Raw genomic sequence first — 25285 nt, 5'->3', positions numbered from 1 at the left:
GTTTGAGCCCTCCACATTTTTACAGCAAAAAAGTGTTATTGCTTATACTACAGGGCATAAATCTACTGCCCTACCAAGTGGGGCAGAGAAGCTCCCTAACATGACGCTGTATTGCATAAATACCCACACGCATTACATTTGTACTCTCATGTAGTATCTGGCATACTCTTACTGAGGAAGACTGCTTGCACGCCCCAAAATTACCTAACCCTACTGTTTAGCAGTTTGGCATCTTTCAAAAATTTGTGCATTATGTTGCAAGCTAAGCAGCGCAGTTTTAATCTGGTTATGCAGTTTTAATGGTTCTGACCAATACATTATTTAATTCAACAATTACCAGGTCATTAGACACTAGTTTTTCCCTCTCAAGTGACTGTAATTAATTACTGATGACTCGAAACAACAATTCTGCAAAGAACCCACACTTTTCTATACGCATGCCCCCTGACTTCAGTTAGACACTGGTCAGGACAATGCACCCAACTCTGCATAAGCACAGACCTACTTTGAAGTTGTACAAAACTAACCTCATTTTTTCCCTCCCAGTTCTTCAATGCCATGATCTTTCCCACATTGTGCGAGGCTTTTATTGATGCCATACTTAAAGCTATTTTAAAAGGTCCATAGAAAGATGTTCAAATGCTTTCAGGCTTTTCTCCTGGCTTCAGCCCGCTGGAGTTTGTGGATGAGAACATGAAGCAGAAGCCTCAGAGAGAGCCTGGGAGCAACTGCAGTTTTAGGATGCAGAAGTTCACACGGCAGTGCAGAGTTCTAGCAGGGGTTGCAAGACAGGACATGGTGGAAGGAAGCACACAAGGCTGGGAAAGGTTATAAAGGCTGTTTGGACAGACAAAAATTCCACCTATACTAAAGCTAAAATAGTTAACGCTTGTACTTTCATAATAATTAAGTCCTTTTCTTCCTTTCCTACGGTCCGCTCTTATCACATCCATATCCCAGTTTAAGCCTTGTCTCCATCAACAAAGCTGGCTAAAGTCTCTATGGGAGAACTCTATCACCTGTTTATGTGACGGGCACACCTTATGGCGGACATTGCTAGCTACAAGGACTTGCAGTTTTGGTGCTTTTCCAGAAAACTGGTGTTCCCCAGTAAAAAACAAAACAAAACTGTGAACAAGGTGTTTCAATAGGCATAACAAATTATCCTGGCATCTGTATCACACTTAAAACATTTGAATAACTCATAATACCTCCCTGGTCCATACTTCTGCATCTAAACAAAGCCCGTCCACATCTATTATTTGCTTAGGCAATGAGAAAGCCTTTCAGGTAAGAAGCAGGTATTTGCTAATACTGAGACAGTGTAAAGGATTTCACCAACCTGTGGACTGATGAACCACCACTCACTGTTGCTCCACTCCAGGTAACAGAAGGCCTGAGCACAGATTTCAAACAGCTTACAGGCTTTAACATGCAAACAAGTTATCATGTTTAACCTGTTCTGTGGTCCACAGGCACATGCTCACCAGGTAGCCTGAAGGAGCTTACTTCTCAAAGAGCTCCAATTAGTACATACAGCAGCTGATACCTGGTAGTTTGCTTGTGTATCAAAGCCTTTACCTGCTACTGAGCAGGCAAGAATTGGCTTAGATTACTGGAATTAAACGCAGCTCTATGTCCACCTTCTCTTTTTAAGCTACAAAAGTTTTCTGAATTCAGAGAAAACCAATCAGCACGCCTTTATTGGGTATTTTTGGAGAATACAACATACCCTGTGTCTTGTGCTAATGGCAGCTACATACTTCTGCTGAAGTGTGGGGGACACTTTGCCTTCACATAAAAGAAGGTGGATAAGGAATTGGTTGGAAGGTTGCAGCCAGAGGGTAGTGCCATAGTCGATGTCCAAATTGATGCCGGTGACAAGTGATGTCCCTCAGGGGTTCGTACTGGGACCAGTGCTGTTTAATATTCTCATCAATGACATAGCAAGATTGAGTGCACCCTCAGTGAGTTTGCAGATGACACCAAGCTGAGTGGTGTGGTCCACACGCCTGAGGGACAGGATGCCATTCAGAGGGACCTGGACAAGCTCGAGAAGTGGGCCTGTGTGAACCTCATGAGGTTCAGCAAGGCCAAGTGCAAGGTCCTCCACCTGGGTCAGGGCAATCCCCAGTATCAGTACAGGCTGGGGGATGAAGGGGTTGAGAGCAACCCTGCCGAGAAGGACTTGCGGGTACTGGTGGATGAAAAGCTGGACATGAGCCACCAATGTGCGCTCGCAGCCCAGAAGGCTAAGGAGCATGGCCAGCAGGGTGAGGGAGGTGATTCTGCCCCTCTACTCCGCTCTGGTGAGACCCCACCTGGAGTCCTGTGTCCAGCTCTGGAGTCCCCGGCACAAGAAGCACATGGAGCTGTTGGAGCGGGTCCAGACGAGGGCCACAAAGATGATCCAACGGCTGGAACACCTCTCCTCTCAGAATAGGCTGAGAGAGTTGGGGCTGTTCAGGAGAAGAACAGCTGCGGAGAAGAGAAGGCTGCGGGGAAACCTTATAGCGGCCTTTCAGCAATTAAATGGGACTGATAGGAAAGATGAGGACAATCTTTTTAACAGGGCACGTTGTAAAAGGACAAGTAGTAATGGCTTTAAACTAAGGGAAGGTAGATTTAAACTAGATAAGGAAGAAATTTTCTACTATGAGGGTGGTGAAACACTGGAACAGGTTGCCCAGAGAGGTGGTAGATGCCCCATCTCTGGAAATGTTCAAGGCCAGGTTGGACAGGGCTCTGAGCACCCTGGTCTAGTTAAAGATGTCCCCATTCACTGCACGGGGGTTGGGCTAGATGACCTTCAAAATTCCTTCCAACCCAAAGCACTCTATGGTTCTAAAATACAGTGCACAATTGTAACACAATTATTTGTAAAATTATGCCAGGATCACAGGCAGTTCAGAACTGTATTACCAAGCAATACGACCCATTACTTATTTTATTAATCCATTACTACACATTTAGTGAAATACTTAGTTTCACTCGTATTCTCTCATCATCAGATTTTTTTTTAAGAAATGTGCTGTGGAATGCTAAAACCACTAAAATCTTATTGTTACACTACATAAAAGGATTTTGCCTTTTTATTATTCAAACAGAGGAGCACATAAAAGGTTATTTTACCAACCGTAACTTAGTAATTTTCAGTCCTCCATAAGATCCACATGCTTATCAGGTAACCATTCAAAATGACTATGAGATTGCATTTTTCATGAAAAGTCATTAAAAAAAATTTTTAACACATTTTTAAATAACACTGTTTTAGGAGATTCATTCTTGTAATCATATTAAAATAAATTGTGCTGCACTTAGAGAATTAATTAGTAAACTTACCCTCCAGGTGTAATTGCTAGTCTTCAGCTCACAATGATTAACATCTGTCAAACCAAGATCCTTTACGGAGCTTATAAAGCCTACTGGTAGAAGGAACCTCTTTTTCTCCTCTCCAAAATCTATGTTACAGTGGAAGCCTCAGGTCTTGAAATCCTCCACTGAATGCACTGATTTAACCCAAGAAACAGATCACCAGCAGTACTTTAGATGTGTGAAAGCTCCCTGTGGGACAGCAGCTGAGGATGAGACCACGCATGTGAACATTTGGACCTGGCTGTGGAAGAGCAGCGAGCAGGATACCAACCTCTAAAACCATCAAACAGAAATGGCAGATATGGGTGGGCTGGGTGAGCCCATCAGACTAATGTCTAAAGGAACTCTGATGAATGGCTGCTCAGTTGCCTTGCTGGTATTTTCACCAACAGCAACACACAGCCAGCTGCTCCCTGTTCACAATCACCCACGCTGTGGATGTTTAAAGAGGAAGAGGTAACCTGCTCACCTGAGGCTGATCTGCATAGGAGGGGTAGGATAAGCATGTGTGGGATGGGAGGGCATCTGGTTCATTACTTCATTTGATTAAGCACTATTCAGTATAAAAGAATTAACAAATAACAAGGAAAGTGGTAGATTACACACAAACACACATGAGCATTAATAAGCAGGTGATAAGAGAGACAATACATTGTCTTTGGTCACTACAGTAACTAATACCATTAAAGGAACTACTCAGATACAGCCTTGAACAGGTCAACCTGAGCTCTGTCACTGATAAGGAAGGGGAAATGTGATTATCATATGTATTACGGTACATTTGAGGCTGTTTGTGGAATTGCGTGAAACTTGCTGTGAGGTAGGCTGCTGGTGGGTATGCTTCTCGGGTCAAACCCTGAACCTGATAGCCAAGGTCTATCCTTTCTTCTTACTAAATCTTTTCCTTTAATACTTTTTTGTGTAATTCACCATCTATCCTATGTGTGATACCGCTGCAAGGCCTAAGAGCCAGCAGCTGCAGGTTGCAAGGTCTGCAGATCCAGGAACCAGCAACTAGAGGGACAATGGTGTGCCTATGTTTTTCTAGTGAATTTAACCCTGCATGTATTGTGTGCATTTGTATAATTTGCTAGCAATGTTAAACTGGAGTAGCCAGTGAGTAGAAGGAGACCTGTATCTGGAAACACTCAAGATCTGAGTCAGTGGCTGGGCAAGGGGCCTGGGGTCCAGCCATGGGCAGAGTCGACGCCTGGCAAGGCAGGCCAGTCAAAGCACTTTGAGACTCTGCTAATATTTGAGGGATCCATGACTGTGGGGTACATGTGAGACAAGTGTGAATGCGTGTATCCGCTTTGATAGCCAACACCAAAGTCAGATTTGCTAGCAAATAGCAGGAAACCTGCATTGTGGGTAAGAGGGCCCAGGCACAGATAGCAGATGGGTTTAGAGGTCATGGTAATATTCAAGGGACCCACGGATGTGGGTGTGCTTCTGAATCTGACAGTGGCGGTGTCTGTTTTCACTAGTGCACTTCAGTCCCAACCAGTCTTCTCCATCTCAAATGGGGCTCAAAAGTACCACCTTCCTTAACCCTCCACACCTTGAGAACTGGCTTTAAGGCAGAGCACAGCCACATATATCGCTGCTGTTGCCATTTCCCTCCCTGCCTGGCTCTCCCAGGGAAAGGGGATTAGAAAGGGAGTAAGGGAAGCACTTTCCCTTGCTGGAAGAGCTGTAAGTGGCCAGGTGCCACCGCCGGGGAATCCCTTTCATTGCTGCTTCAGCAGGGCCACCCTGATGCATGCGCGAGCTTTACCTAAGGTGCCCTGCAGCACCGTACCCTCTAACATAGCTGGGAGTGGCAAATGTGAAGGTAGCTGTTGTTACAGTGCTACCATCAGAAGTTACCAATAACCTGGGGACATAGCTTTAGAACAGAAAAAGGGAAACTCTCATCCACTCCCCTCCTCACTTCCCAGCTTCCAAAACAGAAGTGAAGCAGCAACACGGAGGCCAAATCCCACACGTGTTTTAGCACATGGGAGCCCACAAATCTCTTGCTTCCCCTACTCATGGGAAGTTTTTGGGTGGACTTTTAGCTACCAAGCTCAGTAGGCAGGAGAGCTACACAGAAACTTCACCTTTCTGACTCCTAATTTGCCCCTGCGTAAGGGCAGAGATTACGACACTGCTGAGAGCGAGGTACCTCACATGGCAGTGGTGCTTTGGCATGCTTTGCCTCACAACCTTTCATGCTGTTGTGACTCCATCGGGCCTAACAAAGTTTAATCCTAGGAGAAGGTGCAGGTGCTATGACGAGAGATCACACTCACGGAGAGCCAGGCGTGGTCAGGTGAGAGGGGATGAACACAGCAGGAAGTGCATAAAAAAAAAAAGTTAGCGGGGGTGAAAATCGGATCCAGAAGCAGTCTGTAGACAACAGCTGGTGAGATGCATGGCAACAGGACAGGAGCAGTGGGACCAAAGGAAGAGCTGTGGGCAGAGGAGGCTGGTTTTTTGGAAGGGAAAGGGGCGGGACAGATGGAGTACCTGAGCTGGGTGTGAGAGGGAGCAGGGGCAGGAGGGACCAAACTAACATTGGAGAGTGACAGGCTGAGGAACTGTCATTAGAGAATTAGAGGAGCCTTCTAGAGGCAGATAAGGAACCGAGGCAGGAATGAAAAGCAGGCTCAGACCAGCGTGAAAGGCTGGAGAGCCACAAAGGACAAAAGTCGTTGGTGCAGAATCACAGAATAGAATCGTAGAATCATTTACACTGGAAAAGGCCTTTAAGATCATGGAGTCCAACCATTAACCTAACACTGCCAAGTCCACCACCAAACCACGTCCCTAAGTGCCACATCTACATGTCTTTTAAACACCTCCAAGCATGGTGACTCAACCACTACCCTGAGCAGCCTGTTCGAATGCTTGGTAACACTTTCAGTGAAGAAAAAAAAGAAAAAAAAAACCAACCCCCAGGTCCTTTTCTGCCGGGCAGCTTTCCAGCCACTCTTCCCCAAGCCCATAGCATTGCATGGGGTTGCTGTGACCCAAGTGCAGGACCCAGCACTTGGCCTTATTGAGCCTCATATGATTGAGCTTGGCTCATTGATCCGTGTCCAGATCTCTCTGCAGAGCCTTCCCACCGTCGAGCAGATCATCACTCCTGCCCAACTTGGTGTCATCTGCAATCTTACTGAGGGAGCACTCAATCCCCTCATCCAGATCACTGATGAAGATATTAAACAGAACTGGCCTCAGTACTGAGCTCCGCCGAACACCACTTGTGACCGGCCACCGACCGGATTTAACTCCATTCACCATTACTCTTTGGGCCTGGCCATCCAGCCAGTTTTTTACCCGGCAGAGTACAAACATCCAAACCAAGAGCAGCCAGTTTCTCCAGCAGAATGCAGTGGGGAAACAGTGTTGAAGGCTTCACTAAAGTCTAGGTAGACAACATGCACAGCCTTCCCCTCATCCCCTAAGCAGGTCATCTTGTCATAAAGGAGATCAGGTTAGTCAAGAAGGACCTGCCTTTCAGAAGTGAAGCGACTAGCCAGATCAAGCCCTTTTTTTGCTGATACGTAAGCAGATGCGGAGAATCATGAAGTATATGAAGAGAATTAACTGGAAGCTAAAACACCCATCAAAACCTTGGGCTGGCGGAGGTCAGAGCAGCAGAGGCGATACCCCGAGGGCACGGCAACAAGAGAGCAAGCCCAACTTCTGGCAACTGAAACCAAGAACAGGGCAGAAAAGGTACTAAGATACGCAGGACACAAGAATGGCTGAACATACATAACAGAGTGAGAAGTTGGAAGAAAAGCTGTCAAGAGCATGGTGAGGAAGGGCTGGCCTTCAGGTAGTTAAGAGGGGCCTTACGTGAGAGGCGGATGGGCTTCACAAAGCCTTAGGGGGATGGTGTTGGGACCTTTCAGGGAGTGATGTCTTGCAAGGCACACAGAGCTGAGGTAACTGAATCGGTGATACTGTGTGAGGCTGAGATGGCCCAGGCAAGGGCATCAGAAATACCTGATTTATTTATGCATCAAATAGCGACTGTCAAGCTGGAGCAGTCAGTGAGCAGGAAGAGACCCTCACCTGGAAAGACTCAGTGTCTCAGCCAGTGGCTGGGTAAGGGCCCCAAGGTCCAGGAATATTAAACAGATTCAGAGCCCACATGGATATTCAAGCGGCCTGTGAACACTGGGCTGCGTGTGAATCTAAAGAGGAATCAAGTTTCCCTTAGCAAATGTGAATCCGGATCAAGCAGAAGGGAGGAAAAAGACTGGGCTATCCCTATTGTCGTCTACGTCAGTGCTGCCAGTGTTGATGGGGGTATGCCAAAGGCATTGCTCTGGGGGTGCCTGTGTGACCAACCACTTCAATTTTGTGTTTGTGCATGTCTCTCTTGAATGCATGCTCAGCCTTGCTGCTGGCCAGACCTGCAGGCAGGAACAGCAGCAGCTGCATCCATCAGCCCGGATGAAGAAACCGCTCAGGTCGGAGAGCACACGGGGCTGGCTTTCAGCGACCAGGAACGAGGAACCCCTGGATCCCAGAGTCCGCTGGGCTGGGCGACTCTCATAGCATCCTTCACAGAGGGAACTCAGAGCTGAGTTAAAGAAGTGATGCTTACAGTATCAGGAACAAAACAACTTTCACTGAAGTATCCTCTAGGTATCAATGAAAAAAAGGTAGGCTTGTGTGAGACCAGTCAAACTTTAGTCTTCCACAGTAAACCGAATTCCCTTAAAATGGGACACAAGAGATAAGACGCAGAAGGAATAAGAATGTGCTCTGGCATGGTACACTCCAGCAGCATGGTATTAAAAAGCATTTGAGCACATTATGACCCCGAGTAGGAAACTGTAACTGTCAGACTGACGATGAAGCTATGAAAGACACACTTCCAGAAGAAATCTCATTTCAAAATCCATTGACAGATGCTGTAAGAAATGTTGATATGTAGCATAATTAATGTAGACTGAACAAATTGTACTGTGGAGAGTGATGTATTTATTACAAGCCACTCAGTGAAGGCTGCTGGAGGGAACTAACTAGAAAGCAACACAGTCCTGGATTAGAATATACAAGCACAGGCTTCCCTGTAAATAGGAAACAGCAAGACAGGGAAAAGTATTTAATTTAATTTTCCTGTATACTGTCTCCAAAGAAGTGACACACCTTCTTAGATGTATATGCAAGTACAAGATGTTTCTAGAGCAAATGGACTTGTAGAAATGAAACCTCTGAAAGAATAAGGATTTCGCTCAGAGACAGGAAAATGATAAATATTAGGGTGAGGTACTTCCTTTGCCCACAGACAATGTGATTTATAATATAAGATTTGTTTACCCTAAACGACTGGGCTCTGAATGAATAATTTTGAAAAGAGTATTTCAGCTGTTGGGTAGTCTTGTCTTTGTTCAAGGGAAGATGAAAGACGGGCTCTGAGCCTAATACAAACATGCTGAAGTCAGTCATGGTTAGCATGATGGACCGCAGTTAAAAGGCTGTGGCAGAATTTCAGCCAGCATGTTGGCAGCCCTCTCTTATGGAGACGGGGACAGCTTGGATGTACGGGGAAGTCTGTAGGCTGGAATGGAAGTTAATTTAGCCTGGCACCTATTATTTTGATTTTCCACAGCAACTTTACACGTTACGTCACTTAGAGACTCCAAAGGATCTGACAGGGGATGCAAAGCAAGTTTGGGAGCAAGGACACCGAAAGTTCGCTAATCCTTTCAACGAGTGTTCAAGATCACTAACAGGAAAAGAGCATAAGCCTCTGAATTCCAAGGGAACAAACTTTTTTTCATACTGGTGCCAATGTCTTTGCAAGAGTTACCTGGAAGGACCTCAGGGTAACCTCATCACCTGTAGTACTCCACAGACTTACACACGGTTTCACACAGAAGACCTGTACAGACCAAAGCAACCGTCCTTTTCAACAGTTAAAACAGCACAGCTTTTCCCCTGGGTGCAATTACACCAGTGTGGAAGTGCTCTACAAGGGTCTGGCTCTTCACGTAGGAGAGGCTCAGGCCAACATGCTGCAACACATAAATAAAGAAAGAGTACTGCTTTAACTACTGACATAAATAAAGTGATATTGCTTTTATGAACGGAAGCAGAGTACATACTAGAGAAACAACACAAAGGTCACTTAGAAGATGAGTCACTACCAAAGTCTGGCAACTAGAAGTATAAACATGGAATAAGTGCATTCTAACTCCAGGTTTGACACTGCCTGCTTGCACGTGACTTTTCCTTATGTTATGTCCTTCATACTACCAGCGGTTTAAAAATTCAGCATGACAGTAGAAGCTAAAAGACAACTTGAACTCAGAAAAAATCCAGCCACTTGCCTCTCTTTAAATGTGAAAACATTAAACCCGATTTTTTTTTTCAGCTCAGACTGAATCATCCCCCTACATTTGTAGTTACCAGTTCATAGTAATGATTTCTTTGGAAAATGTTTTTTTAAAACCAGATGTACTCATCTCAGAGACAGACCGTACTTGCTGAGGCCTGCGGAGCAGCACCGTACCACTGGATTTTCCCCCCATTTTTCCATCTGCTCCTTCCCCCAGGACCAGAAGATGTAACTCCGGCTCCTGCTCCTGCCTCACATCGCCCGGTTCAGCCTGAGGGCTTCTTGCCGCTTACCTGAGGCGAGCTCTGGCTAAGCTGCCTGTGGAAGGACGCAGACATGCAGGCCTCTCACAGAGAGAGACTCGGCTGTTCCTGCTGCTCAAGGTGCCTGACCCACCCCCGGCTGCCACCCCCACAGCCCATTCCCGCACGCCGTCTGCTCTTCTCTCTCTCTCTCCGCGCCGAGATACCGATTTACGTGAGGAGTCAGAAGCCACCCAGGCTACTACCGGCTCCATGTCCCACCTCCAGCACAACTCCCCGTCGAAACCTCTCCCGCTCCCCTCGGCTCCATGTGCCGAACTGGGGGCTTTGCCAAGCGAACGGCACCAGGAGGACCAGGCTCGGTAACCACCGGGAGCCGGGGAACGGGGCTGCCCGGGGCTCTCCCCGGAAGCCCGCTCCGACGGGCGACCGGCGGGGCGCCCACCGCGCCGGGCCCTGACGGCTCCCGGCCGTCCCACAAGCGTGCCCCGCTCCCCCGCCCCGGCACCTCGCGCCGAGCCGGGCGGAGGGGAGCGGGGAGGGCCCCCCGCGCCTCCCCTCAGCGCACCCACCTCCCCGCGCCGCCGGCCCGCCGACCCCGCGGGACGCTGCCATGCCGCCGCCGCGCCGCGCCGCTCCTCCCGCCCCGGCCTGAGGCGGCCTCCTGCAGCCGAGCTCCGCCCCGCTCCGCCCCGGCGGGGAGCGCGGGGCCAGCCGGGGCTCGTAGTCTCTGCCCCCGCCGCGAGCGGCGAGGGGCGCGGCCGCGCTGAGGCACTACGTTCCCCGGCGTGCAGCGGGACGGGGCATATAAGCGGCGGGCGGCGAGCGCGCCTCAGTCAGTCCGCGCCTAGAACAATGGCTTTGCCGGTGGGGCCGGGCGGCCGCGGCTGAGGCGCGGCGGGAGAAGCCGGGCAGCGGACGCTCTCGCCGGCCGCCGCCGCTTCCAGCGGAGGGGCTGCCGGCGGAGTGAGGGCGGCGGGCGCGCCCACGCCGCGAGCATGTGGATACCCACGGAGCACGAGAAGTACGGCGTGGGTGAGTGAGTGAGTGAGCGCGGGAGCTCGCGGGGCAGCGCGGCCGGGGGGGAGCGCGTCCCGGGGCGCGGGGGAGCGGCCCCTTCTTCAGGGGCGCGACAAAAGGGTGGCCGCTGCCCGAGCCGCTGCCCGGGGATGGGGCCGGTCGCGGTCCCCCGCCGGCGCTGGGAGGGTGTGCGGGCGGAAGGCTGGTGTTTTGGGGGAAACATCAGCAAACAAAGCAGCCTGAAGAGGCGCCGCGGGGGGACGGTCCCTGGCGGCGGGGCCGCGGGCATTGTTCGCCGGGGGGGCCGCGTCGCTGCCTCGGCGGCCGCCAGACAAAGTGCCGCTTGCGGGGGTCGCGCCTCCTCGGCTGGCTGCGCGGCTCTGCCCGGTGCCGGGCTCTGGAGCCCTCTCGTTTCACTTACCGAGTGGTCAGGGAGCCTCACGTTTTTTTTTTTTTAGCTTTTTTTTTTTTGACACCGCCTATGAAACCCTGGGCGAGCTGTGGTGGCTCGTCCCGGACAAAAGCCCCCGCCACACAGATGCAGCTGAGCCGCGGCACAGCCCCGCTGGCGGAGTACGCCACGTTCCGTCTGTTTGAACGCGGGGCTGCGCGTGTCTCCGAGCACGCAGGAGGAGCCCGGAGCCCGCCTTTGTGTAGCGGGGTGTGTGTGCCGTGTGTAGCTGTGTGTGTGGTGTGTAGCAGCGCTCCGTCCCGGTTGGAGTTGGTCCCAGGTGTTGCCGTCCCCGGAACGTGAAATTACAGAGATCAGCGGTGGGATTTATTTTCTTGACTTCTTGATTTGCCGGGTCACAGCTGGGTTGCGAGGTATTGATCAGTCCTGCCCACCCGCCTGTCTTTACGAGGACGGGCAGAGGCTTAAGAACCGCCCTGGGACTCCCTGGAATGGCATGCTGGATATTAGCAGTCAAGTATTTCAAGCCGCAGCCCTCCTCCCTGTCCATTTGTTGTTGGTTTTCTTTTTTTTTTTTGGTTTTTGTTTTTTTTAGTTTCGAGCATAGTGTGCTATTTCACAACTGAAGCAATTTTTTTCCTGATTTATGAGCTAAAAGTCACTATGGAGCATCTTTGCTAATACTGGAAACAAGCAGTCAAACGTTGTTCCCCTCGTTGGAATAACTACCCCCGGTTGCTAAACAATCAAGTGATAGCCCTTAAATAAAAGTTTCTATGTTTAGTAAACCTTTTGAGGTACTTGCACATGGATCACTGTCCAGCTCTTGCCCACTTGACAGGGCTGGTGTCACTGAAATCTTATCCCTGCTGAAGAGATACAGTTGCAGTTTCTGAATAGTGGGCTTCCTTTGGATTGACTAGAAAATGTAGTTCGCTACAAAGATCCTCTTTATTTGTGTAAATATAATATAGTCACAAAAAAGATGCTTATTCTTATTTCAGTTCATTCCATGGTTTTCTGTAATTTGCTTTCCAAAGGCTATTCAAGATGGTAACAAAAAGCCACTGTTCAGTTTGGGTCCTCCTGTGCCCCTAGGATGGGGGTGATACCGTAGTTCATGTGACCACTGCAGAATGTTGAAGTACTAACATAAAGTAATTTAATTTTTCTCTTGGAATGTGTTTTATGCTTTGTGCTCACTCACCTGCGTGATGAGTGCTGTCTGCAAAATCTTCACACCCAATTACCGTATGAGCTATTGTGCTCTGTAGCAGTGGTCGGGGAAGCAGGAGAAATAGTTGTATCTTGCCGCAGAATTCTTTAAACTACATACAAAGTAAATTTCATAGATCAAACCTGCATTTTGCACCACAGATCTGCTTATATATCTTAATTTTTTTCTTCTTTTTTGGTAATGAAATTATTATGTTTCCGAACAGTTTTTTTAATACCAATATATTTATCTGCCCCGGTGAAATAGGTGCATTATAAACCCCCTTTGAGAATCCCTATTAGCTGTGCCAAGCATATGTATCCTTTGTATAAAAGAGCTCAAGGCTTGCATCGACATCAGACCTCATCTGCATTTTTCAATCTGAATTTTGCAGCACATGCTGTGTGCTGTGCATTTCTACTGTGACATGCCAAAATGGATGAATAACCAGGCAACAGCCACCTGGTTGCACTGAAGGGTTGCTGGTGACCAGGTGGCTGTTGCTCACTTGCACAGCCTGACTGATTCCCACTTTGAGGGGTAGTTAATACAAGTAACAGTCATCTTCAAATCTTTAAACTTCTGCCTGCTAGCCACTGATAATACCTAATTGCTTTTTACTGAGCAGGTTGCTTTAGTCAGAGTTCATTTACTATTAGGCAGACACACTGCCAGTTCACTTCCTAGTAGAGAAATATACTGTGGTAATGAAGAACATTATTACACTTATGTGGTGCCCTTTGTACTGCAGTTATGTGTTTTTATTTCTAAAGCTATAGTTTTTGTCGGTTATCTATTATCTCTCAGGGTGCTAAAGGTGAAATAAGCACTGGAGTATTTCTGGTTCTGAGAGTGTGCTTTGTCTGGGTTTTGATTTCTTTATTTTCAGAACAGAAGGTTAAACTTCTGTATTTCATTTTGAAATTCCATGTGTTTTGAATAGCACCTTAAGGTGTTGTGTCAAACTAGTGATGGCATCGCACAAAGGATCCAGTGGTCAGCTATGTGGAGTATTTAGCACAAAGTATGCTGATGTAAGGGTAGGAGAAGTAAGATTTTTTTTTTTGCTGTTAATAGTGAAATCTGGTAGATGTTAAATAGAGTTGGCTTACATAGATGCTATGTGCTGCTCTATGTGAATTTAGAAGCTAACAGAACAACGTTGTGTAGAACAATAACCAATCCCTCTGTTAAAATCAGTCATTTAAGACTGTGTAGCTGTGGATGCTCTGTGAGCAGCAAAATGGTAAGTGTAGCTTTCAAAGGTGACTCTTACTGGATGGTACAAACTGGAAACTTTTAGCTGTAATAAATAAATCACAGGACTACATATTATCTTGTAGCTGCTGTTTGGAGTAAAGATAGAAGTTCTGTTTAATAGCCTGAATATGGAGGATCAGTTTTTCTTTGTCTCGCTGGATCTGTAGATTCACCTGAATCTGTAAGGATGCAGTTACGCTTTCTGGAATGTGATTTACCTACACAAAGCTGCTCAGCATTTCTCGGGAAGGCACTTTTTGGATTAGGATGGAAAGAGTAATGAAGGAGAATTAATTAAAAATAGTTGCCGAATGCATCATGTAACTTATAAGCAGAACGTTATTCCAGATCCTGAAGTCACTCCGTACAGCATAACTCACTATAACTCAGACAAGTTTAAATAGTGCTTGGTATTTTTAGTGTGGTTAAGCCATAAATCTGCCTTCCCAAGGGGGTATGAAGTGTGGCCATCTCCTATTTTATAGACAGAGAAACAAAAGGATCAAAGGACTCTGTGCTGTAAGCTGAGGCTTATAGGAGGAAAAAGACAGGGGTGTATTAGTTGATCACAGGAGTGCTACTGACTAGCAGATAGACAAAAGCCAAATCAATTGGCTTGTGCCCTGCTCTTTTGAGTTGCAGCCAGACTAGCCTTGCTAGGAATCCTCTTGAAAGATAGTGAAGACATCTTTATCTTTGTACTACGATTGCTTTTTGGACTGCAAGTTAACTTTACTGTAAATGAGCTTGGTTTATTTAGCTCAACAACAAAAAGACAGACTAGTATGTAGTTAATGTCACATCAACAACTGTGCTAGACTTCTAATATAATGTGTTTTTGTTTAACACCAACACTTCATCAGCTTTTCACCCATCCACAAATAGAACAAATGAAGCCTTCAATCTCATTTCTTCTGTTCTCCTGTGTTGATTTTGCCTCGCATTTCTATGTGGGTTTCAGTTTGTATTTTTGCTTTACACTAATATGGCCACTAATAATCATCTATATCCAAAAGTTCTGTCAAGCTGCCCCAAAACTGTTCAGGGGTGAGGCAGGGCAAAACACAGTGCACTTTAGGGCTCATGAACCACACATATGGCTAATGAACAGTTGGAGGATGGTATTTATTTTCTTGTTGGAGCTTGTGATGCTTTGTGGGGCTGGTCACCTGCAAGCAGGTGAAGGTGAGGTACCATGCAGCACTGAGAGTGAAGTTGGCAGGATACCAGTGCTCCCTTCAGGTCACTGGGGCCATGGGAGCCCATTAGCATTTCATGAAATAGCTAAAACTCGGGGAATATCTGAGATGGAAAATGTGTGGGTCTTTGCTATAGGAAGACTTTTGACACATGACGCATTATCACAGAGGCTTTTACATCAGTTTAGGTTGTCAGACAGATAAAGAGGATATTTTCTGGTTCTTCTATATAAGCAGTAACTTTCAGTATCTTTCCAAAATGGAATGATCTCAACCCACAGCTTTTGGACAAAAAAAAAAAAAAAACAAACTACTGACTATATTGCATTGGAGAGCAGAATATGCAGGTTGAGATTTTTAAGTCATTTTGGTCATAAGACTAGCCTTAACTTAAACAAGTGTAGATGAAATCGTGAAATTGCTGTGATATAAGACTAAATCAAGACTTCAAAATGGATTTTTTTTAACAGGTGCCTCCAAAAACCTGGAGTCTTTAGTGTGGATGTGATGTTTTGAAAGCCTTTATTATCTACTAAGGACAACCCAGAGCTGGTTGGTTCATCAGTGGCTTCTTACATAGTGCCCTTCAAAGATTTCATCTTTCCTCTTCACCACAGATCTGGAGCTACGGGGAAAGATTGTGAAGGCTGATGTTATTTCACAATTAGCTGTATACTGATGACACAGTTTTTCTTTCACTGTATTAAGGGTTTTTTTGCCACCATTCTCAGTATTGGACTTCTGTGGCTACCAGCTAGGTCAGATTTAGCCAAAAGATGACGGGATGATGGTGAATTAAACAATATGAGGAGTGAAGGTAAGAATGTGGTTTTCCTGCTGAAAGGGAGAATGTGTGTGGTTTTTTTTTTTTCAATCTAGCATATGCTAATGTAACCTGTGATTGCTTCTGGGAGCTCAGGCAGCATGTGATGGAGTCACTAACTTCTCTGTCAAGAAAGCTATGATTGGTTATTTTACTCCTACCATGTAGATATTGGCAACTTTTTGCACTGCTGCAAGAGTGTCTGCCTTTGACACATCTCTTTGCTTCCCTAAACTGCAGCCCAGAAATGAAACTTCAGAATAAAATAGGTTTCACAGTTATAGCCTGGTTCAAGGTGAACATGTTGTGTACCACATTCCATAGTTTCCAGTTCATTTCTGAGTGTAATTCACTGTGTAGGTTTTGGTCTATAAAGTCCTCCGTGATTTGAGTCTTGGGATCAGGGAAGATCCTGAGGAGAGCATTTTGACTGCTCGGATCATTTGTGACACTTGAATGTAGTCAGCAGCTGAGACAAGGCGCTTTCAGCAGAGGGTTTGCACCCTTAGGAGATGTGTTTCATTTCTGTAGTGTTGAGAGAGTGAGTGTTGTGCGTGGGTGGTTTTTTGGTGTCTTTTGTTTTTGTGCTACTGGATTTGTAGTTGATTCTGTGAAGGTACAGGGCAACAAACTAAGTAACCCCTCAAAGTCCTTTCAAGCTTATCTTTGTGGTTCTGCACAGAAGGGTTGAAATGTGAAGGTTTTGCTTCTCTTTCAGTCTGGAATTTCTTTTGTTACTGTAGGTTTTTTGTATGTAACTGTCTACATCACTGAGTAACCTTTTGTTGTGCTTTTCTTTGTTTTCTTGCTATTTGTTCTTTTGTGAGGAGCTGGGCAGAATGCCTTTGGGGTGACCACTGTCCTCTTCCCAGTGATTTGGAAGCCAGGAGACTAACCTGGAGGGAGATGTTGCTTTTTACTGATTAGTCACATGCATTTAATTTGTCATAAATGTCTCTAGCAGTATGTAATACAAAGGATTGATTTTTGTTTTGGAGGTGATCAATAAAAAACATAGGAAAATTAGTTTAGAAAGAGTTTTGAGAGATTTGGTCTGTACTGCTTTCTCATGGCTAAGTCAACTCTGTCACTTCTGAAGGATGTTTGCCAACATGTTCTTTAAAATGCTGATAACAGAGCATCTGCAACTTATGTAATGAGTGCTTAGCCATCTTACTACTAGAAAGTGTTTAGCACTAGAGTAGTTTTCCTTTTTTCATGTATTATGTGTATGTGAAGACTTGCTAAGACTGTCTCCTCTTCCTTGTATGAAGTGTCTCCAGTTATTTCATCCTTTCCAGATGGTGTTGTTCTTATCTTTGACCATTTGCTCTATTTTCAAAACTGGACAGGAATGCTTTATCAGGTAAAGCAGGAGAAGCTTTTAGGGTATGGTTTAGGCAATGTGTCTGCTTGTCATTCCTGGTGTGATGTTTGTTCCTTTGCAATAGCATCGCCTTGACTCACATTCAGTGAGGAACCGCTAATCAATCCTTAGGATTCTTTTCCAGAATACTGTTGTCTAGACAGTCAATCTCCATCCTGTATTCGTCAGCTGATGATTTCTGCTGATGTGTCCTTAGTGAACAGCACCTCTTTTCCATGGTATTCCTCCTGTTTGCCGGCCACCCTGGCTCCCAGATTTCCTCTCGCGTAAGCCTGTTGGAAGCACCTTGTCTGACTGCTTTGTTGTGAGAGATGTGATTTAGGAACTGTACTTGTTAAAAGCTGAGCCTGTTTAGAGCAGCAGTGCGTGATGAACAACTAAAGACACTTGGATGCCACAATGATTTGCCATTAGTTTGTATGTTTAAAGTAGTGTATTTTTCAGATCTTACAATGACAAGAAACTGAAGTGAAAGCTGTTTTCTGTTTCTCTTCGTAATGTATGTTTCCAGTTGTTCAGAATGTGTGTTCCCAGTTATATAGCTTAAATATGATATGATAACTTGTCAACTTTGCATTCTTGGGCACCTGAAATGTTTTGTTCAAAAATAATGCTGATCTGACTTCCAGATGCTCAAGGGTGGATAGGAGAGCTGCAAACGGTGCAGCTCTGAAAGTCACCTGGGCTGCAGGGACGAAGGAAGAAGCTTGGATTTTGCAATTTGTAATGCTTTGTGCTTGCTGTTTTTTGTTGTTTTGAGTAAGAGAATAGGATAAAATCAAATCAGTTTTTCAGGATTAAAATAACCCCCAGCCTTATTAAGGAATGAGGCAAAAAAAGTGCTCTTGAAGGAGAACTAATAGAAGGGGAAAACACTGTGCTGATACTCATTGCACCCTTCATCCTTCTCCAGTTAAGGAATCAAGTCAACTTATTTTTTCAGATTTGCATGCAGTTATTTATCTACTTCTTTAATAGTAACAGCTGGAATTATTACAGCTGAAAGTGGGTAAAGTCTGTTCACTCAGCTCTCTAGTACATTGTGTTTTGTTTTCTTGATAGTTTGTGTGTAGGACACAAATAGTAGATGAGGTAATAAACCTCCAAATGAGATTGTTTACAGAACTTGCAGTAAGGCATTTGAGGAATAACTTAAATTTACTTCAGTTTTGCTTTCTGTGTTACTGGATTTCAAGTGTCCATGTGTGTCCTTCCAGGGCTCTGGAAGCAGGCAGGGCCTGGTCTTAATGCAGTCAGCAGCTAAATAATGAGCTTGTTTGGCTCCTTCTGCAGCAGAGGAAGATGGAGTGCCCATTCAAATCCATTGCTTGGGATTTCTTTATTTGATTGTTGTTTGCACTGAACTTGTAATTTCCGGGTTTTATTTAGAAATGTAAAATGAGTTCTTAACTACAAAGGTGTGTACTGGCATGTTTTCATGAATAATTTGCATTGAGTGTGCGGGAATCTATATATGCTATGGATAAGAGGTGAGCACCAACAGCACAATAGGGGCTATTCTGTAACAGAAGTCACTGAATTCTGTTTAGTTATTTTTAAAACAGAGCATTGTTGCTTACTATCATAAATCATTGACAACATATAGTAGGCTAATGTTTCATTTTTTGAAACTCTATAAAATTACATGTTACAGTGCAAAAAGGAAACGATTACTCCATGAAGCCTTATTTTAACTTTTCTCCAGAGTAGTGTAGTGAGCTAAGCATGTATGAGATATAGGGGTGAGGGGGAACCAGTGCTTCTGGTGCTTTTTGTTACATAAATTAAAGGCAAGTTAGCAATAGAAGTTGTATTGTTTCATTATTGTATTACACAAACAGCTATAGGTAACAGTTTGATCCTTAATCAAGCTGTAGATATGTTTTAGAATATATGTGTGAAATAATTGTAATTATGAGAAGAGGCATTCATGCTTTTGTAGGTGGTTACCCATAAAACACAGAAAATTGTTCTTCTGAGGAAAAACCCTGTGTAAGATGGCTATTGGATTTGAAGTGTACTTATTTTTTTGGGAAAAAAAGTAGCATTGGGAAACTTAAATGTCATCAGTGGTTCATAAGGTTACTTCTGATTCCATAGGTACAACTGTGAGGTACACTCCCTGTAACTAAGTCATATAGAGATGGGTCACAGGTTGTAAATGCTAATTTTTTTTGTAAGTGATAGTGGTAGGTTTTTATAAGAAATAAAGTTGGCTAATATTCTGTACCTTGAAGGAATAATGCCTCTTTCCTAGGCTGCATGGTTCCTTTCCTAACATCTGTACTAGGTCTGTTAGTACAGTGAGGATACCGAACTTAAATGGCAGTTTCTGCCTTTGCGTGGGATTCAGAACTGCTCCTTATTAGGATAAAGAAAGAAGAAATTTGAGCATGTATTTTTGAAACAATTAGTGGACAACAGCTGGCAGAGCTGCTGTGTTATTCATGGTTAATAGTGGAAAATTCTTAACCATTCTTTACTTATCTGTCTCTTCCCTATTCTTCTACCTTCCCCCCCTGCCCCCAGCTTCCTTCCTTTTTTTAGTCTGTAAAACTTCAGACAAAAAAAGAGGAAATCCTAAGGTGGAAAACAGAAGATCCCTGTTCTTCCGTTTCGGTGTAAGAGAGCACGTGTTGGTTCTGTACAGAGTTCATTACTGTAGCTATACTTGCTTCTCTTCTTCCACCCACCCATATCAGAAAAAAATGAATAGCTAATTATAACTCAAGCCAAAATTATATTACTTCATTATATCCTTTCTTCCACTTGGAATGACAAGACCCGAAAGCTAAAATTCCTCTCACTGGGTCAGATGTAGTTCTGAGCGCCCAGCTCTGTTGAACAAATGGGCTTATTCCTATTGCTTGCCAGCATAAATTGGTAAAGGTGGAGATATCTGCCTGCACATATTTTGCTGTTATATGTGTCTTGGGAAAATGTCGGTGATAATAGTAAGCACTTCAAGTTACGGATTCTCCAGTTGCTTACATTAATGGAAAGTTAAATTCAATACCCTAAAAACTGATTTTATTATTTTTTGCAAGTTGGATTGGAAGACAAAAGACTCTTTTCTGCATACCAGTTAGGCTTTTTATAATGATTTGGTTATCCAAAGACTTTGAACAATTTCTTTCCACCCATTAGTTGAAAAAGCATAGTAAAAGATGGTGAAAATAGGTAAAATATTGGAATAAGAAGTATTTTTCCAGGAAAGTGTGTGGTGTTCTTGCATATGAGGCAACTGTTGGGTTTAGAGTTTAGTCTTTGGAGGTGGTATTTGGAGATTTGGCATGGTAAATGATATTCAGAGGTATGTGAGGTAATGGGCTTTCCAACTTCAGAGACAGGGTAATATGGAACTCACTTCATAGTCACCTGCAGAGTTATATTTTTAAGCTACTGTCAGTGGTTGCCTCTGGAAAACACGATTGTTTTGTTTTATAAATGTTTTTAATATTAGTAGCTTTATCTCAACCTGAACAATTACAATGTGCTTTAAGAAGCAGTATTTAAATCTTCTTCCCTGGATGAAAAGCCTTGGCTTCTTTGCAGCATGAAGGCTGAGTGATGTCAGTTATGCTGCTGCTATCTGTCTGTTCAGTGCTAGATCACGTCCACTGCTTCTGTATCTTCAAGCTTAAGTGTGGTCATGCTTGTTTACATTCAGAAAATTCAATGGGAAGCCTTTACAACTGAAAATTGTTGGGTTTTAATGTATTTGCATGCAAAGGAAGGTGTTTCTGTGTTTTAGTAGTGCAAAGACTCCATTCTACTGAATAGGCTGGGACTTGAACAGCAATGCCTGTAAAACTGTGTATTTAATAGATGTATTAAGTAACACCAGTTTTAAAGATGGCTGAGCTAAAGTACAGAGGTTAGTTGTCATATTAAACAAGCACAAATTATGATTCCCTGTTTTTCTCAGTGTAATCAGAAAAATGTTACCTAGTGAACAGAAAGTGCAACTGTAGCATTAGAGAATCACATAGATTTTTGTGATGATTCTTACAAAGATCTGTTTAAATTTATATTGATAAATATTGCCTCTAGCTCTCTTTGAGCAGCCAGTTAACAGCATTGTAATTGAGGCGTAAATGTGGTTGAACAGGTGAGAGGTCTGTGGTCTTTACTGTTGTGTTTGGCCTCTCCGTGGGTTCCTCGGCAAAATAATGACCAAGCAGAAAGGGACTGGACTGATGGGGAGGTGCCCGCTTTTAGAGGAGTAGAGGTCCAGAATAAACTTATTTAGCAGAAAGGTTTTGAATGGGCAGTGAAGCTAACAAGCTGGAATTGTTTTGGATAATCTGAGAAGTAGATTTATTGTTTACAGAACTGTAAGTTTGGCTTTTTAATGACCTGTGTAAAATGCTATTTAAGTTTCTACATACCTTATGTAAAACCTCAGAAGCACTCTGCAGGCTACAAATGGCAGATTTTGTATAAAATGTGAGGTTTGTGTAGAATAGGAATGTGCACTGCTACAGTACCATATGTTGAAGTAATTCAGGAAACTCAGAATAGCGTATTGTCTTGAGTATGTGTGTGGGGAAGCTTTGGCAAGTAGAATGTAATTGTCTGGGGACCAGCATGACCATGTCCACGCTGGGCCAGCTCTGGTGCTCACTCAGCTCTGGGCCATGTGCTTCCCCCCTGCTCCCTTGTAACAGCTTCTATGAAGAACAGTTAAGAGCTGATCTGGCTGAAAACTAATCACTTTTTTGGCAGGGACGGATTTCTGATGGATCAGCATCTCTAGCTGTGCTCAGATTGTCTGCCAAAGTACATGTGCCAGCATGGGGGGGGCGAAGCAGCTGAAAGTACAAAAGATGGCAGGACCCAAAGGCTTTCCATGTGCCTTGCTCGAAGTGCCTTGCAGCCACAGCATGCTGGTGCTTCCTCGTGCTATGTTGGTGCTGCCAAGCAGCAGGGATTTTTGGCTTTAAATGGGAGCACTGGGTGCACGGCTCCGAGGGCAGCGGCTTCCTCCCTGGTGAGGGATGACTGGCTTGCTGCTGTTAGCCTGGGGGCAAAAGAAGCTCGCTCGCTTGGTCTGACCCACAGGCACATCAGATGAGGAGTAATGGGAAGCTACAGCCTAATGAGAAAGTTAGTTGACCTGTCAAGAATGTATGGCTGTTTTTGTGGGAAGGAAGAAATAACGAGCTGAAGTAGATAGATTGTCCATCTTCTCACCTAGATGTTTGGTCTGGATTGATGAGTGCGCTGTTTACTGAACCCACTGTTACTGCTAAAACTTTTTTACAGGTTTTGAGTTACTCCTACTTGCTAATGCTGTTCAGATCAAGTCTTACTTGGAGCACTTTCACTAGCATGGCAGGAAGTGCTTTCCTACTCTAGAGGCTGCTTGGCAAGCAGTTGCCTGTTCTTGTTATCTCAAAAAACTGTCTTCACGTGCAACAAGCAGAACTGCCCAAGCACATATTTTGGACATTAAGTTGGGATCAATTCTGTCAGTTCAGCAGGCTGCTAAAATAGTTTGAGTGTCACAAGATTAGAAACTAAAAACTCTAAAGGTGCAGTTTCAGTTTGGATGTAAAATTTGTTTTGTGCCATGGCAAAATTGGACTTCTGGAAAAAAGTAGAACAATGACAGAACTGAGAACTAGTAAATGTACAGCAGCAGTTCAGTGAGATGTAAGTAACAAAGTAAAATGAACACATACATAATACCCTTTTGAGGCATCTGTGTCTCATTGCTGCATCCAGAACTTAAACAAGTAGACTTTGAGTCTTTTCAATATAGTGACATGGGAAAGAAAAATAAACACTTCTACCTGATATAATCAAAATACGTGTTTTGGAATGATAACATAATAGTGTGTTTGATATGAGAACTTGAATACACTCAGATTAATGAGATCTGCTGTTTTATCATGAAGTGATGGCTCTTGAGCATTACCATTGCCTCTGCAGTCAGGATAGTTCTGGGGTAATTCTGAGGAAAAAGCCTCGGCAGTTGTTCCCTCCAACTATCTCTACTAGTCTTGTCTCATTTTCCCCTTTGCTGTGGATGTCTCTGGCCCTCCTGGAAACTCAGTGGAGTGCCTGGGGCATCCAGCACTGCCACAGTCGTGTGCCCTTCTTTGGGCTCTTGTCCCTGTCACCCAGCTCCTTTGTCAGACTTCTGTCATTTCTTTAGGTCCGAAAACTGGGACTCAAGCTTAGAGGAAGTACTCTTTTGTTAATTGTGCAATGTTTGTTTTCTACCAAAGTAAGTTTTGGACGCATAGCAAGCACCTTTAGCGCAGGAGGAATTTTTTTTATTTGCCTGGGGTCTATGGGGATACCAGACTTCCAAATGTCTGTTACATGTGAAACAGCATCCTTACAACTTCTCTAGTATGATAGCTGTAAAGCTAGAGGGCCACACACATGTATAATGTTCATTGTATCGGAGGTGTGTTCTTGAGCATCTTCCCCTCTTTTTAGAGTAGTTGTGAGATGACTTTTACTGTGCTCAAAGCGGGTTTTTTTTATATTAAACACCACCACGAGTATGTGGTGGGTGTGCTTGATGTACAGAAATGTATGAGAATAAGAACTGGAATGTGATGGATAACCTGTGTAGGTATATTTTCCAAGTTTCTTCAAGATAGCAGTTGCCTTGCCCGTGGCACACTTCCAATTGCTGAGTGTTTTCAACCAGTTTTCACATAAGGCTTTACCCTGCTGCTCAGCCCTACCACAATGAACTAGGAGGTGAGTGGAGGAAAAAGAGCTATCATATTTCTGATAATCATTGTGATGGCTCAGATCCAGGATTCTGTTTATGAAGAGTTCCATAGTGTGATCTTAAAATATGTAAGTTGTCTGAAAATGTCAGTATTTACTTTTTCCCCTGATGTCTTGAATCCTTAAAGTATCTTTATAATTTAAGGGACAGATAGTTGTTATCAGGCATCAATATTACTGTTGCTTTTTGCAAAAACAGTTTAGATAACCCTTAGCCTTCACATGTATATGTGCTACTTGAGCTTTTTTGCCTTTTTTTTTTTTTTTACAAATTGACAATGTCAGTTTGCAAAAGGAAGTGCTTTATGGGTTGTATCTTGTATGAAGGGGTTGATACAAAGACAATTTAACAATAAAATACATCAGTGGTTTGGAAAAGAATGGCTTGGTCGTCTTGGATCTGTATTTAATAGGAAAGCTGTTTGGGCGGGTCTAACTTTGCTTCTTTTTAGTTCTGAATGTTGGATACCTGGTAATTCCAACATGGAGTCATTTTTTTCTTCCTTTGTAGAGGACTTTAGCTCTGGAAATTCATCAGTGTAGAGTTCAGCCATAAAATGCTTTGACTTTTTCCTAGTGTTAGTTGTTGTGTACTGGCTAAACAGAAATTTGTATTCTGTATGGATGTTGACTTAATGAATGTGTGAAGGCATTTCTGTAGCCTGCGGTATGTGATGCAGGGCCCTGGGAGATGAGAGGAATGCTTCGGTTTCAGATGTCGAATTGGAACACTGATGCTACTAGTGTTAAATGTTGCAGCACATCAACAGTACAGCTGATTTAAATACCTCAAGTTTGCCAGGCTTAGAGATGGAGCTGAATTTAATATAATTTGCTTTGTAATCTCACACCAAGCTCTCTTCAAGTCAGCATTATACACTTGTGTGTGTGGGGCTGAATAGCACTTGGCAGGCTTTTCTGGCACTTGGCTCTTCTAATATCTCCTGCAGTAAGGGTTTAGAACCAGAACTTCTACCCTTCCCCCTACTTAAATTACCTATGTGCTCCTCCCAAATAACATGATCTTTTCTGTACAACATTAGTTTCAGGCTAAATTAGTTTATTTTTCTGATAATATGAAAAAGAAATTTATTTGTACAGTTGTGTAGAGATAAATACAAAGATCTTATGCCAGTTGTTTTATGGTTACTTACAAACTGTTTTTACCTAGAAACTATTTGTATTGCTATAAATCATGAAGTGAACTGAAAACACTTAGGTTAAAGTA

At 44.1% G+C, this 25285-nt stretch overlaps 2 protein-coding genes across 3 annotated transcripts in view; one reads left to right on the top strand and one right to left on the bottom strand.

The window, feature by feature from the left end:
• Window positions 1–10641, bottom strand: part of ZNF277 (zinc finger protein 277) — a 58614-nt gene extending 47973 nt beyond the window's left edge. The window contains exon 1 of one of the 2 annotated variants that reach the window (XM_075427906.1): window positions 10557–10641. Coding sequence is in view for 1 of the 2 variants with exons in the window: in XM_075427904.1 (XP_075284019.1) it covers window positions 10557–10599 (43 nt within the window). In the remaining variant the exon portion in view is untranslated. The remainder of the gene's footprint in view (window positions 1–10556) is intronic. The other variant, XM_075427904.1, reaches the window with a different exon arrangement.
• A 196-nt stretch (window positions 10642–10837) lies between these two features.
• DOCK4 (dedicator of cytokinesis 4) overlaps window positions 10838–25285 on the top strand; it is a 263237-nt gene continuing 248789 nt past the window's right edge. Inside the window, exon 1 of the mRNA XM_075427729.1 lies at window positions 10838–11019. Coding sequence (XP_075283844.1) covers window positions 10983–11019 — 37 coding nt within the window. The 5' untranslated portion in view covers window positions 10838–10982. The remainder of the gene's footprint in view (window positions 11020–25285) is intronic.

This window comes from Opisthocomus hoazin, chromosome 8, assembly GCF_030867145.1.
Source record: "Opisthocomus hoazin isolate bOpiHoa1 chromosome 8, bOpiHoa1.hap1, whole genome shotgun sequence".
Taxonomy (NCBI): domain Eukaryota; kingdom Metazoa; phylum Chordata; class Aves; order Opisthocomiformes; family Opisthocomidae; genus Opisthocomus; species Opisthocomus hoazin.
This window is presented reverse-complemented; position numbering and strand designations above follow the sequence as displayed.